The 23,141-nt window shown below is 37.9% G+C and overlaps 1 protein-coding gene across 2 annotated transcripts in view; it reads right to left on the bottom strand.

Annotated features, from left to right (window-relative positions):
• Positions 1–23,141, bottom strand: part of RASA2 (RAS p21 protein activator 2) — a 168,804-nt gene that overhangs the window by 25,713 nt on the left and 119,950 nt on the right. For both annotated transcript variants that reach the window (XM_006869846.1, XM_006869847.1), the window contains exons 11-17: positions 22,769–22,917; positions 21,807–21,921; positions 21,377–21,451; positions 20,346–20,469; positions 17,824–17,930; positions 9,020–9,103; positions 8,570–8,647 (exon numbers count right to left, since the gene is read on the bottom strand). In XM_006869846.1, the coding sequence (XP_006869908.1) occupies positions 8,570–8,647; positions 9,020–9,103; positions 17,824–17,930; positions 20,346–20,469; positions 21,377–21,451; positions 21,807–21,921; positions 22,769–22,917 (732 nt within the window). The remainder of the gene's footprint in view (positions 1–8,569; positions 8,648–9,019; positions 9,104–17,823; positions 17,931–20,345; positions 20,470–21,376; positions 21,452–21,806; positions 21,922–22,768; positions 22,918–23,141) is intronic.

Raw genomic sequence — 23,141 nt, 5'->3', positions numbered from 1 at the left:
AGTGAGGTTGGCCCAGGATCAGACATTGTTTCATTCTGCTGTGCATGGGGTCTCTATGAGTCGGTTCCTACTTGATGGCACCTGACAACAACAACATAGTGTAGTGGTGACGAATTGGGCTGCTAATTTCATGGTCAGCAGTTCAAAACTACCAGCTGTTCCATGGGAGAAAGAGGAGGCGTTCTGATCCCATAAAGATTTACAGCCTCGGAAACCCTCGACAGGGTCACTATGAGTCAGAATCGACTCCACAGCACATGACAAAAACAACAACAACAACATAATACTAGGGTCCTGGTGTAGTGCTGTTGGATAAGCACTGGACTATTAACTGCAAGGTCAGTTAACCCACCAGACACTCCTTGGAAACCCTGTACAGGGTCACTACGAATCAGAATTGACTCAATGGCACTTAACATAATACAAGAGGGCTTCAAAAAGATCATGGAAAAATACAATGAAAAGATATGGAATTTTTCCATGTACTTTTGAAACCTTCCTTGTATATACTTATTTTAACACTGAGCACTGGTGTTAAAATTCATGACTGAAGTGTAATTGGATTCTCTGGGATAACATAGGAATCTAGTCACTATTGATAAACATCCTATGAAAAATATGCAGAAAAGGAATGTGGTTGCTCAAGAAAATTTGGAGTATCCATCTCTAACAATGGTCAAGCTACTTAATGGAGCAGAACAGAGTTATCTGAATACTTAATTTCCCAGTGTTTGCCTGAAGTCATGGATTGATTTCACAAATATTTATTTATTGTTGTTAAGTGCTTTTACATTGGTTATAGGGTTTCTAAGGAGAGTCTGGCAGGTTTGAACCACTGACCTTGAGGGCAGCAGTACAGTGCTTACCCTATAGAGCATCATTAAGTGCACTGTTTATTATAATTATAAGGAATCATGGGCCCCAGTTTTCTCAGGACTGTCCTTGTCTACAAATCCACTGTTTAAGCAGAATCACTAATGCTGCTGCAAAGTGCCATCGCATCCATTCCAACTCATACAGGGTTTCCAAAGAGTGGCTGGGTGTGCACCACCAACCCTGTGGTAAGTAGTCCAGTGCTTATCCTATGGCAACATACCACGACTCCAGAGTCACTAATGTTGTTGTTAGGTGCCATAGAGTCAGTACTGACTCACAGTGACCCTGTGCACAACAGAATGAAATGCTGTCCAGTCCTGTGCCAGCCTCACAATCATTGCTACACATGAGCTCACTGCTACTGCCACTGTGCCAAGCCATCTCGTTGAGGGTCTTCCTCTTTTCTTAGACCCTCCACTTTATCAAACATGATATCCTTCTCCAGGGATTGGTCCCTCCTGATAATATGTTCAAAGTATGAGAGATAAAGTCTGACTGTCCTGGCTTCCAAGGAGCATTCTGGCTGTACTTCATCCAATACAGATTTGTTTGTTCTTCAGGCAGTCCATGGTACTTTTAATATTCTCCTCCAACACCATAGCTCAAATGCATCATTCTTCTTATGAGGTTAATGAAAATACCATGGGTTGGGTCAGGTGCACCTTAGTCCTCAAACATCTTTGTACTTCAACACTTTGAATAAATGTTGTGTAACAGATAAACAAACCTAATACATCGTATGATTTCTTGACTGCTATTTCCATGAATGTTGATGGTGGACCTGAGACAAATGAAGTCACTAACTGTGCCCTTTTAACTCTGAGTGTCCTGGTTTGGACGCTAAATTTTACGGTAACACTGTTTACAGAACTACTTAGTTGATCCTTCCTAAATTCTGTGGGAACAGTATAGGAGCCAGACTTATAATGTAGTTTCTTTTGGAGCAGTGGTCAATGCCACTAGTGAGAATGCTAATATAAAATCAGAAATAGGGCTTCAAAAACTTTTGCAATTTCTAGCACGGTACATATCCAGACTTACCTAATGAATAATACAACTAGTACATCAGGGCAAAATATCCTGTGCCAGTTTTGGTGCTTAGAGCCAAACTGGAGACAGGAAGCGTACTATGGTGATAGTCTGTGAGAATGTAAGTGGGGACTCAGGGAAGAGTAGGAACAGACTATTCTTGGCACCCTTAAATCTTTTCTCCACGGACATTACATTCTGATAGTATCAGAAAAAAAAGACGATCAGATGCTAGTACTATAGCCTAAGTCATAAAACATGGAAAAACAACCTCAATACAAAAAACAGTACATCTTACACTTGCCAACAAAAGTCTGCCTACACTGTCCCACAATGTTTTAAATGTAAAAATAAAAGGCCAGCTTTTTTTTTGCCTATTCTTTTAAAAGACTTTCTCCTCAAATGCCTTCAGTGGTTGCTCAAAACTATTTTGGTTGAACTTGCACTATTCTAGATTTTTAAAATCTAATTTTTAAAATCCTTTGCACTATAAAAATTTTTTAAATACATACTTCAACAAAATATACTCTTGGCAATGAAACTACCAATCATGCTACAGAAACTGTACAGAACCCTAAAATCTGGCCTTGCTAATTCTGATTACTAAATTAGAACTCTGATAAATTAACATACAGCACTTTCATCAAGCCAAGTTTGTTGTTAAGTGCCATCAAGTCAGTTTCGACCCATAGTGATCTGGTATAGGGCTTCTTAGGAGCAACTGGTGAGCTTGAACCGCTGACCTTGCAGTTCAAGGCTTTGAACTCTGACACATTAACCCACAGCGCCACATCAGCAAAAGCCAAGTTTAGATGTAATTTAAAATTATTTTCCTTTTAGTAAGTTTCTGTGGGTTTACAATGGTGCTACATTTTGTTCAAATGATTCAGGTCTAAAGATCCAAGATATTACAGATTCTTTAAAATATTCTCAATTTCTAAGTATAGTAATTGTTGCTATTTTGTAGGCTTCATGTGAGGATAAAGGAGCTCTGGTAGCATAGTGGTTACGAATCGGGCTGCGAACCGCAAGATCAGTAGTTCGAAACTACCAGCTGCTCCGCAGGAGAAAGATGAGGATTTCTGCTCCCGTAAAGATTTACAGCCTCGGAAACCCTCTTCAGGGTCGCTATGGGTCAGAACCGACTTAACGGCACATACCAACAATGTGAGGATAACTATGTAATGTATACTTCTGTAAATTTTTGTTTACAGTAACTTTATAGAGGACACTGTCATAGACATTATTTATATTATTGCAACTCTGCATAGTATTTCCGAGGCTGTACAGGGTTTCGGAGTCCTGGGGTGGTGCTGTAGGATAAGCACTGGACTGCAAGGTTGATATGAACTGCAAGGTGGTGGTTCAAATCCACCAGCCACCTCTTGGAAGCCCTATAAAGGGTCACTATGAGTCTGAACAGACTCAGTGGCACTTAACAACAACAACAAAGCTTTATGGGAGCAGAAAGTCTCATCATTCTCCCATGGAGCAACTGGTATATTTGAACTGCTGACCTTCTGGGTAGCGCCCAATGCATAACCCACTATACTACCAGGGCTCCTAAGGTACTTTTGTTGTGTTAAGTGTCTTCAAATAGATTAAAGCAGTAAGTACTCATTATGTCAGACACTATCTTAAGCCTTTATACCTAAATGAATGGTTCTAAATTGGAGGCAATTTTGCCCCTTAGGAAAGATTTGGTGATGTCTGCAGCCATTTTTGATAGTCACAAGTTGGGGAATATTACTAGCATCTAATAGGTAGATGCCAGGCATGCATCCTGTACAGCTCCACACAACCATGAATTATCTGGCTCAAAATGGCATTTAGTACCTCTTGTAGGGAATCTTCCTGAATTATATGGCTCAAAATGGCAATTAGTGTCTCTTGTTGAGAGTCTTCCTCTTTTACGCTGACCCTCCACTTTCCCAAGCATGATGTCCTTCCTTCTCCAGGGTCTGGTCCCTCCTGATAATATGCTTGAAGTATAAGAGACAAAGACTTGCCATCCTTGCTTCTAAGGAACATTCTAGTTGTACGTCTTCCAACACAGATTTGTTTGTTCTTCTGGCAGTTTATTCTTCTCCAACACCATGATTCAATGCATTAATTCTTCTATGAGCATTCTTATTCACTGGCCAACTTTCACAAACATATGAAGCAAATGAAAATACGATGGTTTAGGTCAAGTACACCTTAGTCCTCAAACTGGTAACTTTGCTCTTGAACACTTTAAAGAGATCTTGTACAGCAGATATGCCTAGTACAATACTTTGATTTCTTGACTGCTGCTTCCAAGAGTGTTGACTGTGTACCCAAGCTGAATGAAGTCTCTGAGAATTCCAATCTTCTCTCCACTTAAATGTTTTTACTGTGGTGAGGATTTTTGTTTTCTCTACAATTGTTGCAACCCATACTGAAGACTGTGTTCTGTGATATTCATCAGTGAGTATTTTAAGTCATCTTTGCTTTCAGCAAGCAAGGTTGTGTTATCTGCACATTGAAGTTGTTAATAAAGTCTTCTTCCAATCCTGAAGTCACACTTTTCATATAATCCTGCGTCTTGGATTTATTTCCTCAGCAAACAGAATGAATAAGTACATATTTTTCCCAATTTTAAACCATTCAGTATCTCCCTGTTTTGTCAGAATGACTGCCTCTTGATCTATGTACAGGTTCCTCATGACCACAATCAAGTGTTCTGGAATAACAATTCTTCCCAATGTTATCTATAACTTGTCATGATCCACACAATCATCTGGTATTCTCTTGGCTTTCAGCCAAGATCCATCTGACATAGTAACGATATCCCTAGTTCCATATCCTCTGAATCTGGCTTAAGTTTCTGGCAGTTTCCTATTGCAGTCTATTTTGAATTAACTTCAGCAAATTCCGAGGGCCTTCAGGATAAGGCTTACAGAGGAGTGGTATGTTCTGTGAGCATTTATCAGCAGCTCTAAACCAATTTTGTAACATTGGTGGGCAGGGAAGAGGTCAGGTTAAGGGTCGAGGACCAGCAGAGAGGTTATCTTGACTGGCAGAACGGTGCCCTGAATTGTAACCTATTGTTGTTGTTGTCAGGTGCCATCGAGTCAGAACTGACTCATAGCGACCACATGCACAGCAGAATGAAAAACGTCCGATCCTGGGCCAACCTCACTACCGCTGCCACACTTGACGCCATCAATGATGCCACCTGGCCGATCCATCTCGTTGGGGGTGTTCCTCTTTTTCTCTGACCCTCCATCTTACCCAGCATGACATCCTTCTGCAGCGACTGTTTCCTCCTGACAATATGTCCAAAGTATGAGAGACGAAGTTTAGCCATCTTGGCCTCTAAGGAGCACTCTGGCTGCACTTCTTCCAAGACAGATCTATTAGTTCTTTTGGCAGTCCATGGCACTTTTAGTATTCTCCTCCAACACCACAATTCAAAGGCATCAAGTCTTCTACGATCTTCCTTATTTACTGTCCAGTGTTCACATCCATATGAGGTTATTGAAAATACCACGGCTTGGGTCAGGCGCACCTTAGTCCTCAAGGTGACATCTTTGCTCTTCAACACTTTAAAAAGTTCCTGTGCCGCAGATTTGCCTAATGCAATACGTCGTCTGATCTCTTTACTGCTGCTTCCGCAAGTGTTGATAGTTGATCCAAGAAGAATGAAGTCCTTGACAACTTCAATCTTTTCTCCATTGATAAGAATGTTATTGGTCCAGTGGTGAGGATTTTTGTTTTCCTGACGTTGAGATGCAATCCATACTGAAGGCTGTGTTCTTTGATCTTCATCAGTTAATGTTTCAAGTCCTCTTCACTTTCAGCAAGCAAGGTTGTATCATCTGCATATCGCAGGTTGTTAATGAGTCTTCCTCCAATCCTGAAGCCACGTTTTTCTTCATAGAACCCAGCTTCTCGTATTATTTGCTCAGCATACAGGTTGAATAAGTATGGTGAAAGAATACAACCTTGTCGCACACCTTTCCCAATTTTAAAACATTTAGTGTCCCCATGCTCTGTTCGAACAACTGCTTCTTGGTCCAGGTACAGAGTTCTCAGAAGTACAATTAAGTGTTCTGTAAGTCAATGTTGTCCATAGCTTGTCATGATCCACACAACTGAAAGCCTTTGCGTAGTCAATAAAGCATAGGTAAACATCTTTCTGACATTCTCTGCTTTCAGCCAAGATCCACTGGACATCAGCAATGATATCTCTCGTTCCACGGCCTCTTCTGAATCCAGCTTGAACCTTTGGAAGTTCTCTGTCAATGTATGATTGTAGCCGTTTCTGTATTACCTTTAGCAAAACTTTACTTACTTGAGATATCAAAGAGATTGTCCGATGATTTCCGCATTCCGTTGGGTCACCTCTCTTTGGAATGGGCACAAATATGGATCTCTTCCAATCAGTCGGCCAGATAGTTGTCTTCCAAATTTCTTGGCAGAGATGAGTGAGTGCCTCTTGCGCCGCCTCACTTTCTTGAAAGATTTCCATTTTTATTCCATCAATTCCTGGTGCCTTGTTCTTCGCCAATTCCTTCAATACACTTTGGACTTCCTCCCTGAGTATCATTGGCTCTTGTTCATATGATACCTCTTGAAATGGCTGAACATTAACCATTTCCTTTTGGTACAATGACTCTGTGTATTCCTTCCATCTTTTCTTGATGCATTCTTCATCATTCAATAATTTGCCCAGAGAATTTTTCAATAATGAAAGTCGAGGCTTGAATTTTTTCTTCAGTTCCCCCAGCTTGAGAAATGCTGACCATGTTCTTCCTTTTTGGTTTTCTAATTTCAAATCTTTGCATATTTTATTATAGCATTTGGTTTTATCTTCTCCAGCTGATCTTTGAAATTTTCTGTTCAGCTCTTGGACCTCCTCTTCAATTCTTCCTTTTGCTTTAGCATCTCTACGCTGGAGAGCAAGTTTCAGAGTCTCTTCTGACATCCATTTTGACCTTTTCCTTTTTTGTTGTCTTAATGACTATTAACTTCCCTATAAACCCCTTAATTGTTTAAGTATGGAGGCTGAGTTGTGTGTGGCCATTGCACTGAATTATCATTCCAGAAGAAGAGGAGAGTGCTATGGGAGGGATAGTTAGTGTCATTGTCTTGAAGGCACTTAGGTTATTCCCATCTTTTTGTTATTGTTAATAGTGCTACAATGAACATGTATGTGCATATATGTATTCGTATCCCAACTCTATTTCTCTAGGATATATACCTAATAGTGGTATTTCTGGATCATATAGTATCTCCAACTCGTTAAGAAAACGCCATTCTGTTTTCCATAGTGGTTGTAGCATTTTACAATCCCACCAGCATTGTATGAGAGTTCCAATCTCCCTAACTCAGGCAGCATTTGTTGCTTTCTAGTTGTGTTATTACTGCTGGGAAGAGATAACATCTCATTGTAGTTTTTACTTGCATTTCTCTAATATCTAATAATTGCAAGCATCTCTTCATATATTTGTTGGCTATCTGATTGTCTTCTTTGGTCAAGTGTCTGTTCATGTCCTTTACCCATTTTTACACTGGATTGTCTTTTTGTTGTTGAGGTATTGAGGTTTTCTACAAATTTCAGAGCTAAGTCTTTTGCCAGATATGTTGTTGCCCATCATATACTCTTTTGGAGAAGTCCTTTAATGTGATTAAGTAATTGAATTTTAGGAGGTCACTGTCATATAGTTTACCTTCTGTTTGTGTGTTTCTAGTTATGCTGATAGACTAGGCTATAAATTAGGATCCCTAAATGTGTCCTTATTTTTAGTCCATGATGTAAGATATGGATTCTGCTTTGTTTTTCTGCAAATAGATATCCAGTTTTGACAGCATCTTTTGTTAAAAAGACTATCTCTTTTCCATTTAATGGCTTTCAGTCACTAGGTTGATAGTTCAAACCCAAAGGCTGCTCCTTGAAAACCCTATACAGGGTCACTGTGAGTCAGAACCGACTCCATTGCACATTACAACAAAAGTCCTTTGTCACAGATCAACTCTCTACAAGTGGATGGTCATATACTTGTTTCCTAAATGAATTTTCAAGTATTTATTCTTTTCTACGTTCTATAGAATCGGTGTCAGCCCATCTCTGAATGTTTGATAGAATTCTCTAAAGCCAGCTGGACCAGGGTTTTAATTTTTTGTTGGGAGGTTTTTGTTTTTTAATGACCTCTGAATTTTTTTATTTTTGGCTTATGAGTCTGTTCAAATGTTCTACCTCTGCCTATGTTAGTTTAGGTTGGCAATGTGTTTCTGGAAATATGGTCATTTATTCTAGGTTTTCAAATTTGTTGGGAGTACAGTTTTTCATAATATTCTGGTATAAACCTTTTTAATTTCATTTGGTTCTGTTGTAATGTCACTTATTTCATTTTTTATCTGTGTTATTTGAATCTTCTCCGTCTTTCCCTTAGTTATTTTGGTCAGGAGAGCTTTTTTATATTTGATGGACAGTTTAAACACGAATTTTTTGTGTGTGTGTAAACTAAGAATTAACTTCCAGGAATAACAGAATAACATAAAATGTGAAGATGTTGGGGAGAAATAATTCAATAAACAAGTATACTTTTGCATTCTCTATGTTCAACACAGAATGTTTACTTCCCCAAATGTTACATGACAAGAAATGTTTAATATATTTAGAGTAAAAAGAGCATACCTTCTTAACTGCTATAACATATCCTTCTTCTTGAAACATTTTGAAAAACTCACACATGAATGTCTCTTTGAAACTTGACTAAGAAAAGAACACAGGAATTATATATGTTAAGTACGGAAATAAAAATACAACGGACTGCATTTTCAAACTGAGGATTAAACCAAAAAAGGTATTAATAATTTATTCATGGGGTTTGGAGCTATGATTACAGCACAGATAAGCACATAAACACAGCCCCTGCCATCTTCTTACTAGGCTCGCTTCTCCTCTTATGTATCTATATTATGATATAAATTGAGAGGAAATAATCCTCTGTAACAAGTAAGTTATCTACCTGAGACAGCTATTACATTTGTTTATTTCTTTGCTTTGTTTTAAATTTGCAGTGAGGGAGTGAGGGTGAAGGGTACAGCAATATTGAGGTATGTGGTAAGGAATGTAAAAACTTACCTTGCTTTTGGACAGACTCCCCCAGCTTCCCAAAGTTTGAATTGTTTTTGAGATGAGAGTTAATGTCCTGATTGTCTGTGCATCCTGAAGAATGTAAAAGACAAACACAAAATACCTGATAAGCTTTTAAAGAAATACAGTTGTACAAAAAGTAGAATATGGTGAATAGATTACAGTGTTCTAAAACTGTTACTCAAAACTATTAAATAAAACCACAAATGTAGTTAAAAACCTGGCTATCAGTGGGCACAACTTACTGGACGAAAGAATTAAGAGACTAAAGAAGCCACATATCACCAATAATCTCTCCCCAAATAATTATAAAGAGGTATTCGTTTAGAAAGTTATAATCTAATCAATTAGCATAGAGAAGTTGTTTTAAACACTATGGTAGTATACTGTTTGGGTTATCTGATAAATTATATTCATTTTGGAATGGCACTGATTTTTCCTACCTTACATATTTAAATTTTAGTTTCCAAATTTTCTGTGCTCAATCCACCTCTATGCAGTCAATAATTTTATACAGACTCTGAAATCAACTCTTCACCATGGAAACAAAGATCTAAATTTAATTTAGGAAATGAGAAGTCACCCAGTTCATATACGATCTTATAAGAGAGTAACTATTTGGGTCTGTTCTACCCACAGTGTTTTTCAGGCCTGCCTACCTGAAAAAACTGTATGAAAATAAACCTGACTGAACAGTGTTCTTTGCTCCTAGCTTTAAAAACAAAACAAAACAAAAAAACACTACTGGATAAATTTATATACAATGAAGAGATCTTAAATGCATAATCTGATGAGTTTTCATTAAGGCATGCACCTGTATAACCAAGTCCCTTGTCACAACAGAACATACTTCTTTCTTTGAGGGATTCAAGTAAGTAACATCTTCCATCAAAAGATATGCCCAGGTAAGCCCTACAACGTTCAATAGACTTCTGTGAACCTGGGTGAAGACCTGGTTGGCCAGCAGTGTGGCAAGATCTGGGGACTCTTGGGACCAGAGTCAGTGACATAGCCACAGACGACTACAGTGGAGAGTGAAGCATCCAGCTGATAAGAAGAGAGGGCATATGCATAAGAACACCCACACTTGCAGATAATACCCACTTATTCTGGCTGCAGTGACTGGATGATCAGAGCTCAACCAGAAGTAAAAAGAAGAGGGGAAAAAAACCAAAAAAGTATTCTCATACAATTTGATGATCTTGACCTACACCTATGGAAGCAGTAGCTCAAAAGAGGGAACAAATCCTTACAGCAAGAATCATTCCCACCCCCTCCACACACAGAGTAGACAGAGATGGGCAACTTGGACATTGGCTACCCAAAGGGGGTCGAGGGGCTACAAAGGAAAGAAATGAGTGGCTTACAAGCTTTCAAGAAGGAACCTAGATCCAGAGGGCCTGGAGGAAGGTAGAATCTCCACTGAGTAGTACTCAATCTGACTAGGTGGGACTGATGCAATGAAATGCAGACGGGTCTCTTGTGATACAACAGTGAATAATTGTTATCAGGACTAATTGTGAGGGTCGAAAATGTAAAGACAGACGTTTTATAGCAAGGAGGGGAGTGATTAAGTTTTCAGTCTAGGAGCGGAGGTTCCTAGGACCATCAAGGGAGAAGAGCAGAGAGTGGGACCCTACCCAGAGAAGCAGTGATGCCTGAAATGGAGCCAGAGATGATGACATGGAGCGATGGAGCAGCTGGAAAGTTTAGATCCAGAGAGGGAGAGCGACTACGTGCTGAAGACCTGGTGGGTACGGGGGAAGGATGGCATGGAGGGGATTGTAACCATGGCAATGAGACGATATATGATAAAATGAATGTAAAACTAAAAAAAATAAAAAATTATGAGTTAAAAAAAAAAGATATGCCCAGGAAATTTCAGATACCAAAAAGCTTCAGTTAAGTTTTTAAATTTTAGCACTGGGGATCAGCCCTGGACTGCAAACCACTGAGTTGGCAGTTTAAACCCCACCAGCTGCTCCTCAGGAACACCATACAGGATCGCTATGAACTGGAACTAATTTGATAGCACTTAACATTAAAAATAAGAAATTGATACAAAGGGACAAAAAGTCCAGGGTATATGGGAATCTGAAGAAAAAGGAACATACTGGAATGTCATCATTATGAAATAGTTACTCATCTAAAGTAAAGTCATTTAGAAAATATCTTAGCTGGAACAGTCAGGATTCCATTATAGATATAGTAGTTGTTAGAGCCATCTATTCAATTCTGACTCATAGCGACCCTATACAGAGTTTCAGGAGTGGCTGGTGGGTTTGAACCACTGACCGTATAATTTGCAGTCTAGTGTTTATCCAACAGTGCTACAGCAAGATATAAGAAGTCCCTAAAATTCTCTGCCTCTAAAGAAAATAAAATCCTATAAATGTGTTGGTAAACTGAATTTAAAATGAGTTTCACCAAGACTTCTCTGTTCAAATGTGGTTTTAAAATTTGTATTTTAGACCATTACTACCCGGAAATGGAAAAAGGGAACAAAGCATATTTTGTACAAGTTCTGCACATCACACTCAAGTTTGTTTATATCAATATGGCCCTCACTATTTTATGACAATAATATCATTTAGCTGTTGTTTCTCTGGTGAACGCCACATTCGAACTGTTCTAAAAACCACCATTTGGCACCATACTTTTTCATAGTTTACCTTGCCTTGTCGTTAAGAATATACACAGCAAAACATAAACCAGTTCAGCCATTTCTACAAGTACCATTTAGTGACATCGATTACATTCTTCCAGTTGTGCAACCACTCACTCTCCTTTCCTAAGTTGTTCCTCCCCCATTAACATAAACGCAGTGCCCCCTGGGGTTCCTGTTGTCAAATTGAGCCCAGAGTTCTTAAAAGCATACTCATCAAGGCAGACGTTTTTTCTACTATTTTAGTGAAACTACTGTTTGGTTTTAAGAAGAATGCAGAGGCTGTTTTTGGTTCAAGGCTTAGACTCTCTCAAGGCAATAATTTCAGGTGCTCAGCTAGTCTTCATGGCTCCAGGAAGTCTGGAGTCCATGAGTATTCCAAATTCTGTTCTGCATTTTACCTTTTTGATCAGGGTTCTTTTATAGAATCTTTGATCAAAATGACCAGCAATGGTAATCCAGTTTTGGTCTCACAGCCAAGAACCCAGCTGTTTATTGAAGCAATTAGCCACATATTCCTATATTGCTGTTGTTAAGTGCCATCTAGTTGGTTCCAACTCATGGCGACCCTGTATAGGGTTCCTAAGGAGTGGCTAGGTTAGCAATCCGGTAGTTATCCTACATTGCTACACCAGGTCTCCATTTCACAGCCTCTTCCTATTTCTGAATCTCCTTCTGCCTCTGTTGCTCCAAGTGACTGAGGCCAATTGTTGCATGGCTGTGTGCTAGCCTACGCACTACACAACAAGCTAGGACACAGAATAGAAGCACTAAACCATGCTTTTAAGCCAATTAACTGGAATGGTCCATGACACCATGACCCTAAGCCTCCAAAATAAGGAACCAAATCCTATGAGGTGTTTTTATTCCCTCCCCTTCATTATTGTAAATATACTTATTACTCAATTAACAACAATCAGCTGTGTATCCCTACCTTATGGCAGTATCTGAGGTACCAAACAAAAAAAAGAAAGATCAAAGACACCCATATAAGTACTTCAAAGGAGTTCTTCAAAGGAGTTGTTCTTTTCAGGGTCTCCATCACTTTCTCTTTTAAAGACACTCTTAAAGTTTACTTTGTCAGATTAGTATTGCCACTCATGCTTGTTTATTGTTGCAGTTAGCTTGGTATATTTTTTTCCATCCTTTAATTTTTAGTCTGTTTTTGTCTTTGTGTGTAAGGTGTGTCTCTTGCAGGCAGCATATTGAAGGGTCTTGTTTTCTTATCCACTCTGTCACTGTCTCTTCACTGGTGCATTCATTCCATTGACATTCAATGTAATTATTGATAAGTATGAATTGATTGCTGCCATTATGTTACTTTTTTGGTAGGGCTGTTCGTTCTTTTGTTCTGCATGCCTTCTTGTGTTGGGTTTGTGTTTTTTGTGCTATTTCTTGTCGGTTTCTTTTTAGTTTTCATGTTTGCTTGTTCTGCTGGAAGTTCATTTTCATGATAAGTTGTGAAGTATTAACTTTCTTTGGGTTACTTTATAGTCTACTAACAGTTCTCTCGTTTTAAGGGTATACATTGTATTCTGTAATTTACCTGACATCCTCACCACCTGGGTCTCTGTTACTATGTTTGTCCCTTCTTTGACATTAATATCATTTTGATCTTCAGCTGACCTCCCAGCTCCTTTGAGTCTGTTGTTGTAGTCTTGTTTTGTTCTGGATTCTGCTGTCTGTTGACTGAGTGCCAGGTGGTGTTGTCATACCTGTCAATCTCTGTTGTGTGTTCCTGTTGGTTTTCAGTCCACAGAACTCCATTTAGGATATTCTGAAGTGCTGGGTTAGTTTTGATAAAATCTCTCAGATTCTGTTTATCACGGAATGTCTTGATCACACCATCATATTTGATGATAGTTTTGCTAGATAGACAATTCTTAGTTAACATTTTTTTCTTGTAGGGCTTTGTATATGTCTCCCCATTGCCTGTATGGTTTGCTCTGAATAGTCAGAGCTTCATCTGATTTGCTTGCCTTTATAAGTGACATTTCTCTACTCCCTGGCCGCTTTTAGTATTCTCTCCTTGTCTTTGATTTTGGAGAGCTTGATTATTATATGTCTTGGTGACTTTCTTTTGGCGGTCTATCCTTCCTGGGGTACGTAGGGCTTCTTGAATGTTTATCTTTTCATCTTTCAAGATGTTAGGGAAATTTTCTTCCAGAAGCTCTTCAACTATCTCCTCTGTGGACTTCTCTGATTCTTCCTGTTCTGAATGCCAATGATTCTTAAGATGTTCCTCTTCATGTTATCCAGCATGAATCTTAGACTCTCTTCAGATTTTTTATATCCTTTTTATGCTTGTTCTTCTATCTTAGCAGTACTGAGAGATTTGTCTTCCAGCTTGCTAGTTCTGGCTTCTATGTCTTCAATTCTGCTCCTTTCCCCTGTCAGTGTATTGTCCATTTCTGATATCTTATTATTAATTCATCTGGACATCTTTTTGCAGGTTTTGAATGGTTTTCAATGCTGTATCAATATTATTTGATTGCTCCTGTACAACTTTCCTAACTTCTTCCTTGTTTTCTTCCACCCCTTTTCGGAGCATTTGAATTTGCTTCCCTATCATTCTCCTGAATTCTTTCTCAGGCATATCCAAAACCTGCTCTTCCTCTTCTAGAAAGCCTTTGTCTCCAGCTCATTTGTCTCAGCTACTCTCTTCTGTTTTTGGACATGTTTCTATATCATTTGTTCTTTTTTGTTCGTCATTTCCGATAGTTATGTGTGTTTTTTTTAAAGCTTAAGTGAATGTTTATTCTTTAGTGTTAAGTTTACTGGTGTTAAGTCTCCTGGTGAATATGATCGGGAGATAGGCTTCCCTTTTAACATGTACTGCTTAGCAGGTGTTGTTGGCTCTTGTCTCAGTGGTGGAATATTATGGGATATGCTTATAGCTTGGCTATATGGCCATAATTGCTGTCTCTTCTTGGGTAATGTTGGGAGAAAAGGCTCCCACCTCCAGGAAAGATGTGTGGTCAAAAGGACCAAAAGCAGAAGTAATATAAATGCAGAGACAAAAACCACCACTTACTTTGGAATAGAAATGAAGCTGTGGTCAACTGACCTGAACTACACAGGCAGTATGTGTGCAAGGTAGAAGCCTCCAGCAGTAGGTGAGGGTGTTCACTCTCTCAGGCACTACAGTAGAGGTCCGCAGGTAGATATTGAGCAGTTAACGGGAGAGAGATTGGCCACTATTTTTGTCTCTGAAGGTCAGCTAGATATCTGCATGTACACAGCACAGTTCTTGGGATGGTTGGGTCCTTTCATGTTGGGGTTTTACAGATTGCTTTATATGGGTCCTGCGCAGGGAGCTCAGGTAGTGCAGTGGCTGCAAACCGCCAAGGTCAGCAGCTCGAAACCATCAGCTGCACCGCGGGAGAAAAGTGAGGTGCTCTGCTCCCCCACAGATTCGCAGCCCCGGAAACCCCACTCCCAGTCCAGAATCAACTCCAAGGTGCACCTTTGCCAAGGATCTTGCTGGATAAAATTTTAGGGCTGTGTCTCTACAGGTGACATCATAAGTCTCCGCCAAGCTCCCTCTCTCTGTACTGTAGGAAAACTGTCCCAACTGATGTTGTCCGGGCTGAGCAATGAAAGCGCCACCAGGAGAAAGAGGGAGAAATGTGTAGTCTCCCACGCCTCTTTTTTTGTAAATGTCTCTGCACTGCTTTGAGCGCTGCCAGTTTTCTGAGCCGGACTGGCTGTAGCCCCACCCTCTAAATTCTGCCAGGGCAGCATGGCTGCTAAGGAAGTCCAGTCTCTAGATTCCTAACTTGCAGTATTTCCTTGTTATTGTGATTTTTTTCACTTGCGAGTGGGGGAAACTGACATCCTGGATCTTATGGTAGATCCAGAGCACTGGAATTGTTCTATGAGTGCTTCCTTAGTGGGATGCACGTCTTTTCACAACGGAGCATTCCCTACCTGGTTTTCACTGCTATCGCCCAAACCGGAAGTCCCTAAAGACAATCTTTATGGATCCTCCAAAACATGACCTGGTATTGGTAAGTGGCACTGTGGGTTAAGATGTTGGACTGCAAAGTCATTTTAAACTGCAGTGTTGGCAATTCAAGCTCACCATCCTCAGAAACCCTATGCAGGGTTGCTACAGGTCGGAATGGACTCAATGGCAATTAACAACAACATTGGTAAGTATTCTTCTCTAATTTCCCCCTTTCTGCTGGTTTCTTCCTCCTCTATTAAAAGCATGCGTTTAGTTTTCATACCTCAGAAAAGACTACTCATTTTGACTGGCTCTTTGAGCTACTATTATCTTTAGTTCATCAAATACTAGTGACCATCTACTTGCCCTAGAAACTGCTAGGGATAGCCAAACTTGAAAAAGACACAGATATTGTTCTCAAAGAAGTAGCGTAGTGGTTATGAATCGGGCTGTGAACCGCAAGGTCAGCAGTTCGAAACTACCAGCGGTTCCGCAGGAGAAAGATAAAGCGTTCTGCTCCCGTAAAGATTTACAGCCTCGGAAACCCTGTGCAGGGCCGCTATGAGTCAGAACCGACTCCACGACACTTCACAACAACAACAACAACAACAATCTGTAAATGGGGACGGTAACAGAATTTACCTCATAGGCTTCTGGGAGTTAAAACATATAAACAAGGCCTATTTAGAACAAGAAGTCCTAGTGTGATGTTTTAGGATACCCTCAAGGGCAGTAGTTCAAGTCACTCCTTGGAAACTCTATACAGAGTCATTATGAGTTGAAACCCATGCAATGGCACATAATAACAACAGATAGAACAAAAGGAGCCCTGCTAGTACAGTGGTTAAGTGTTCGGTTTGAACCCACCAGCAACACCACAGGATTAAAGATGATGATTGGCTCCCATAAAGATTCAATATTATCAGGCAATTCTATTCTGTTCTATAGAGTCACCATGATTTGGAATAGATTTACCAGCATACAAATGAAGAAGTCAGAAAAAGATCTGGTTCTAGGTAAACATTAAATAACTGTTGTCTATTATTATTCCTGGTGTGGCGCTGTGGGTTAATGCGCCAGACTGCAAAACCGTTTGAATTACAAGATTGGCAGTTAAAGCTCACCGGCTGCTCCTCGGAAACTCTATATAGGGGTCACTATGGGTCAGAAGCAACTCAATGGCACTTAACAACAACATTATTATTTCTTGTATAAATCTGCAACTGGGAGTAATGAAATATGATTATAAATAATTGGAACAAAAAATAAAAGAGTCAGCAATAATATACTGCATGAAAAGGAAACAAAAACAGTAAAAATAATAATTTTTAAATGTTAAGATAAGTAAGCATACGCTTACATATCTTAAGTACAGATTTCAATTTAGTAATTAAGTAAGGCTTCATAACAAAAGTATTATATGCTTAAAAAACTTAAATCTCATATATTTATAATATTTCATTAAAAAAAACACCCCCTGCCATCAAGTCGATTCCAACTCATAGCAACCCTATCCCCGGGCAGAGAACTGCTTCTTCGGGTTTTTGAGACTATAAATCTTTATAGGAGCAGATGTCTTCATCTTTCTTCTATAATGAGTCTGAACCACCAATCTTGTGGTTAACACAGACCAACACATAACCTACTATGCCACCAGCATACCTTCCAATATCACATTAAGGGAACAAAAGTAAAAACATAGAGATACCAAACAAATTATTGTTCCAGTACAAGTTTCTATACCTCTCAGCAATGAATCCCCTAACATTTTCATGATTTAAACATATATGTAAGATTAAGTTATTTTAATATACTAAAGTTGGTTCTATTAAAAAACAAAAACTAAACCTGTAGCTACTTAAAAAAACAACACTAAACCCTTATATTATGGAAATTGACAACCATACCACACTCAACAGCAGAGGTAAATACATAAGGAATCCCCTTTGTACCCATCACCATGGCACTCCGTGGAATTATCTTTTAACAACAAAAGATAAAAAAAGAATTTTCAGCTTTACCTTATAGACTGAAATGACCAAGAAAGAAAATACCCAGTAAATTTTACAATTATAAGAAAACAAAGCCAAGTGAAATTAGCTTGCTATTTTATCTCTTTTGCATTCTAATAAAAATAAATAAAAATGGAATACAGCTTTAAGAAAAGCAAACACTTACTGGATGATGAGGTCGCAAATGAAAAGTATGAGGTGATACTACGGCTACAGCAAAGAAACGAAGAAATACAAAGCTGCTCACTGCAGAATACTGAACATGAGGGTCATCTGCAGGAAAGAAAACGGTGAAATGTCATGCACAAAAACACTGAATTAAAGAGCAGATGACAAAGTAAAAATACTGAAAACTCATGAAAATGAAATTAAAGAATAATATAATTTGTAATTTTGTAAGGATTAAGTTGATGAAATGATAGTAATGATTATGACTAAATTAAAGAAATCCTATGACTAAAAAATGGAAACAAAGATGAAAGACAAAGCTGATACTTTATATTTTAATACGAAAAATACTTTTCCTCGTCTATAAAAAAAGATTTTTTAAATTATCACAGAATCAAAAGTATCTAGCACTACCTAGTGGTAGTACTGAATCCCTAAAGACAGTGCTTTCAGTTTTAGGATATTATTTCAACTTGTCTATCAAAGTTCCCAATAAGAGTAAAGACTGTATAATAAAAACCATTAATAAAAATCATTACTTGAAAAAAGCTATCAATATTCCATATAAAAATGTTGATGTGTATAATACTTCTGCCTCTGAATACTCACCTATTGCTTTCATTTCAGAGAGAGACAAAAGTCAGATGGTGGAGGAGCAGTTAACGAGGAAAAGAATACCTGGATTTGGTTTGAACACTTAGAAGTCACTCATACGGAAACCACTGACAAGTCATTGAACCTGTATGTCTAATAAGACTTGCTTCCCACCTGCTGCCTCCCCTTCCTAGCTTTCTTCTTCAGGGCAGGAAGGAAGAACAATGAGAGAATATGAAAATACCTATGGCAACAAAACTACCAATATGTAGTCTGCTGAGGATAGGAAGGCATATTTATATTTAAGTCAATGAATAACAGCTGAGGTATATCTGTATTCAAGAAAAAGTCGTAAAACAAGTTTTAGATCATTTCTATAAATGAGACTATAGCGCATATTTAAGACCAAGATCACTGGGTAGGCTACAGTGATTAGTAGCAGCATATGCTTTGGAGAACAGATCTAGGTTTAAGGTTGTGCTTGCCTGTTGGCCATGCCATGGACAAGGTATCCAACTTGTATAAACCTTAGTTTCATTATCTACCTACAGACTAGCAATGGGCCTGCTCACTCACTAAGCACTCAATGTAGTTGTCACTTTAAAAAAATATAATCTCAATCAGCACTTCATCTTTCCACTTGATGTCTCTACTCCTCTTTAATTTTGTTACCAAGACCAAATTGAGTAGACTGATTTGAAATTAACTGCCTATGTCTTTTGCTATAATTAACAAAAACATCTAAGTCTAAATTTATCTACACCTAAGTTAAGCAACTCAGTCCCACTACTTCAGTATTGAATAAATTTACCAGACGGGGAATTATGGGTGCACATGCAGATGTATATGTGCCCACACACACTTAAAAGAACACTATAAAACAGCAAAATCTCTTTAGATGGTCCCACAATAGTTTCATACATCTGGGTTGATGGATAACTTAGGTAGCTGCCTGACACCCCTTAACCTCACCCTATCCACTCCACTGAGACAGATCTGGAAAGTTTATTTACATATCACAAATGTATAAAAAAAGTATTTTTTTATACATTTGTGATATGTAAATAAACTTTATAAAATTAATAGCAACTATTAATTTTACAAAGTATTCCCAACCAAAGCTTTGATGTAGCTACTCTCATGAAGTTAAAGCATAAAAAGAGCTAGACTGCAAAGCTGGTTTGAACCATAAGGTCAGTGGCTCAAGTTCACCAGCCAAAGCCCTACACAGGGTTGTATGGGTGGGAACCAACTTGACAGCACTTAACAACAACAGTCAATGACATGTTGTTGTTGTTAAATGCCGTTGAGTCGGTTCTGACTCATAGTGACCCTGTCTAGGGTTTCTGAGGAGCAGCTGGTGGGTTTGAACTGCTGACTTTGTCATTTGCATTCCAGTGCTTATCCTACAGTGCCACACCAGAATTCCAGGCTAGTGATATATGTACCTCAAAATTATATGTATGCTGCATTAGAGATGCTTCCAATGTCTACAATCACTTCTGCAAAAAACCTCTCACCTATATAGAATTTTAAAAATTTGGCTATTTGAATAAATGAATAGTAGAGAAAAGGCAGGTGGGTACAAATAATGAAGATACTTTTATTTACCAATCTCATAAACACCTGGCACAAATGTTTACCGATGTAACATTATAATTCCAAATTTTTACCTTTCTTAAAAATAATGGTAATCTGACCTATTCCTGACATGGAGTTGCCAAGGGTTGAAATAAACTATTTGTTTTGAAAGTACAAGGAAAACAAATCAGGTGTTCAATAAAAAGGCTAGAACCCTTTGAAAAACCAGACTGCACTTACACTTTAAACATTTCACACAAACCAAATGCATAATAGACATTTAGAAAAAAAAAAAATCAAACATGGACAAAGAAATGGCAAGTTTTAGCAAAACAAGGCACTTACTAGGAAATCGTTGAGTAGCCATTTGCCTTAAAGAATAAAAGACATCACACATTACAGTGGGGCAGCTCATACTGGATTTTACAATTGTACTGAATAGCTTATCTACAAAGTAGCGCAGATTCTCCTGTAGGATTTAAGAAGGCAAATAAACATTAAGATGTCGACTTTATAAAAGCAGCCTTTATGGGGGAAAAATGCAATGATATTAAGTTTATTAGAAAATTTCTATCTAGTATTCTCTAAAGTCATGTATTCTACAAACTCATTCATTTAAAGAACAATTTATTTTCTTACTTAATTGTACAAGGATTAAGTCTAAAAACTGTTGAAACTGGCCTACAAGGGGGAGTTCAGTTTCACACTTGAAGGATGACCAAGGGCCATACTCATGGGGGTTCTTCAAGTCTCTTTCTGACTAGTAAGACTGGTCTTTAGAATGATCAAAAACATTTTTTTCTCCATAGCACAAAACGTAACATTTTTGAAGGCACCCTAATGAAACTAAGTGCATTACTGAGAGAACTTGTCTGTAGCCATCCACTGATTGCAGAGACATTTTCGTGGGCAAACCCATTCATGTGTGAACTAGGAAAGTCAGGGTAAGAACTTGTAGAGCCCAGCACGTAGACAGGATGGTAATATTGTCTACTGTAATGAATACAAACCTGTGACCCTAACATACTCATTGGTTTCCCTGGGCAATTAAAAGTATTAATTGACCAAATCATTGTGTACTTAGTCTGATCAATTTGTTCCCAAAACAATGGCCAGAATGAGAGCTGAGACTAGATAATCAACTATTTTAATAAGAACCAGAATAAAGATCATACAAAAGACCATAATATAAAAGAAACTGAATGAAGAAATACCAACATTCTAAAAACTAGTTGTAGCAAATGCTGCCATTAATACTAAAGGCTTTAAGTAAAAAGTAAAGCACTGCTTCCCTCCATGTAGTATATTACAGGATAAGTGGGAAACAGCACACTGAGAGCATTCTTCAATGCAATTATAAATACAACAACACATACCTTATTTGTTTCAACATTATCTCCTTCTTTCAATTTAATAGGATCAATTTCACAGGACTTTGATGTTTCACATATCTGAAAATTATTAAAATGTTCACTTAGTGCTTTTTCTTAAACAATTTGATTATTCTTCAAGTAATAATAAAGATTTTTGTAAGTATTAAAACTATGAATCAACACTATAAAAATACTACATAAGTCTGGCACATAAATCCAGTAACCAAGAAAAAAATGATGCACACTATCACTACAGTATGCAAGTAAAAATCTGTTGACAGAAAAGCAGACATTTATTTCACTTCTACAGTGTTCATCCTTATTCTTTTAGCAATACATGAATGCATATGTAATTCTCATGAACAGATCGTTTGTTTAAAGAAATAGTCTAAGGCCACAAACTATCATCATCAGAAGTATATTCTGTATATACCTCATCTAGAATAGGTTTTAATGTTACTTTCAGGTAGTGCCCTCCCACAATTTTCATCATCTCATCCAGACATCGGGTAGCCAAGGAATTTCCTCTAAAAATTGTGTTTGCCTCTCTGAAACATAAACATAAATACAGTGAAACCAACAATAGTATACAAAGGTTGTGAAACCAATAATATGAGATTTTACTTTGGTTATATTTACAGTTTTAGTAATTTTAATCATCCACTTAAACCACATCACTAGATTTTCAAACACCAAATAAATAGGAAAGTAAGTTTAAAAATAAGAAAACTGATTAAACAGATAGGATGGTTATAAGCTATAATAATAAAGCATATGTATGTATGTGCGTCAATGAATACCCAAAAAGTTGGCAGTTCAAATCCACCCAGTGGTACTGTAGAAGCAAAGTCCTGACAATCTACTTTGGTAAGGTTACATTCAGTGAAAACTCAATGAAGCTCAGTTCTATTCTGAAACATGTGGGGTCAACATGAATCAGAATTTTTCGACTATAAGAGACTTGGTTTGGTATGTATAAATAACTGTCTTGGACTGTGATGGGAGTAGAAAGCCACTCGATTGCTTTTAATGTCACACATATACATATAAGAATGGTAACATTTTGGAAAAGCACAGGAAAAAAACCTGCTTGCCCTGTTGTTTTATATATGACACTGGAATCACTATAATAAGAAAAGGTTAGAAACAATGAAAATGTCTTCACTGAGTTTTTAAAAAAAAAAAATCACGCATTAATTATTATCTTTACTGCTGGCAATACTGTTTGTTTGTATCTTCAAGAACTGCCTTTTATCACCTACCTGCTAAATAGTTCTTTTCAGCCTACTGTACAGTAAGCCTTGCTCAATACTAAAGAATTCAGATTACAAAGCAATTTGGCAAGCTCAAACCCAAATAGCGCATAATTAACATTCACTAAGAGATCACTCTTACTGTGTATCCTTCAAGTCTAATTCAGCCACTGCAGTGGCAAAAGGAACCAGTTTATCATGGTGCAGCAGCAGTCGTACAAGGGGCAAAACAGCATCATTTTTATCTCGACATATTTCACCCAAAATATAAGCAGCTGAGGCAGATATGGGCTAGAACACAGAAAGAGGAAAATAAGTACCAAATAAAAATTAAACTGTCATGATTCAATTTCATGGTTCAGATTTAAAATTTCAATTATTAACCCATAAAAGTAATTAAAAGATGCTCATTAGATATCTGTTATATCAAACAATGTTTAATTTTCAGAATTTTTATTATTGATGAAATCTGGAGTACATAGTACTCTGCTCAAATAAGTTAAATATATATATTA

Source organism: Chrysochloris asiatica, unplaced genomic scaffold (genome assembly GCF_000296735.1).
Source record: "Chrysochloris asiatica unplaced genomic scaffold, ChrAsi1.0 scaffold00136, whole genome shotgun sequence".
Taxonomy (NCBI): domain Eukaryota; kingdom Metazoa; phylum Chordata; class Mammalia; order Afrosoricida; family Chrysochloridae; genus Chrysochloris; species Chrysochloris asiatica.
The sequence above is the reverse complement of the archived record's forward strand: the minus strand, read 5'-3'. Positions and strand labels throughout refer to the sequence as shown.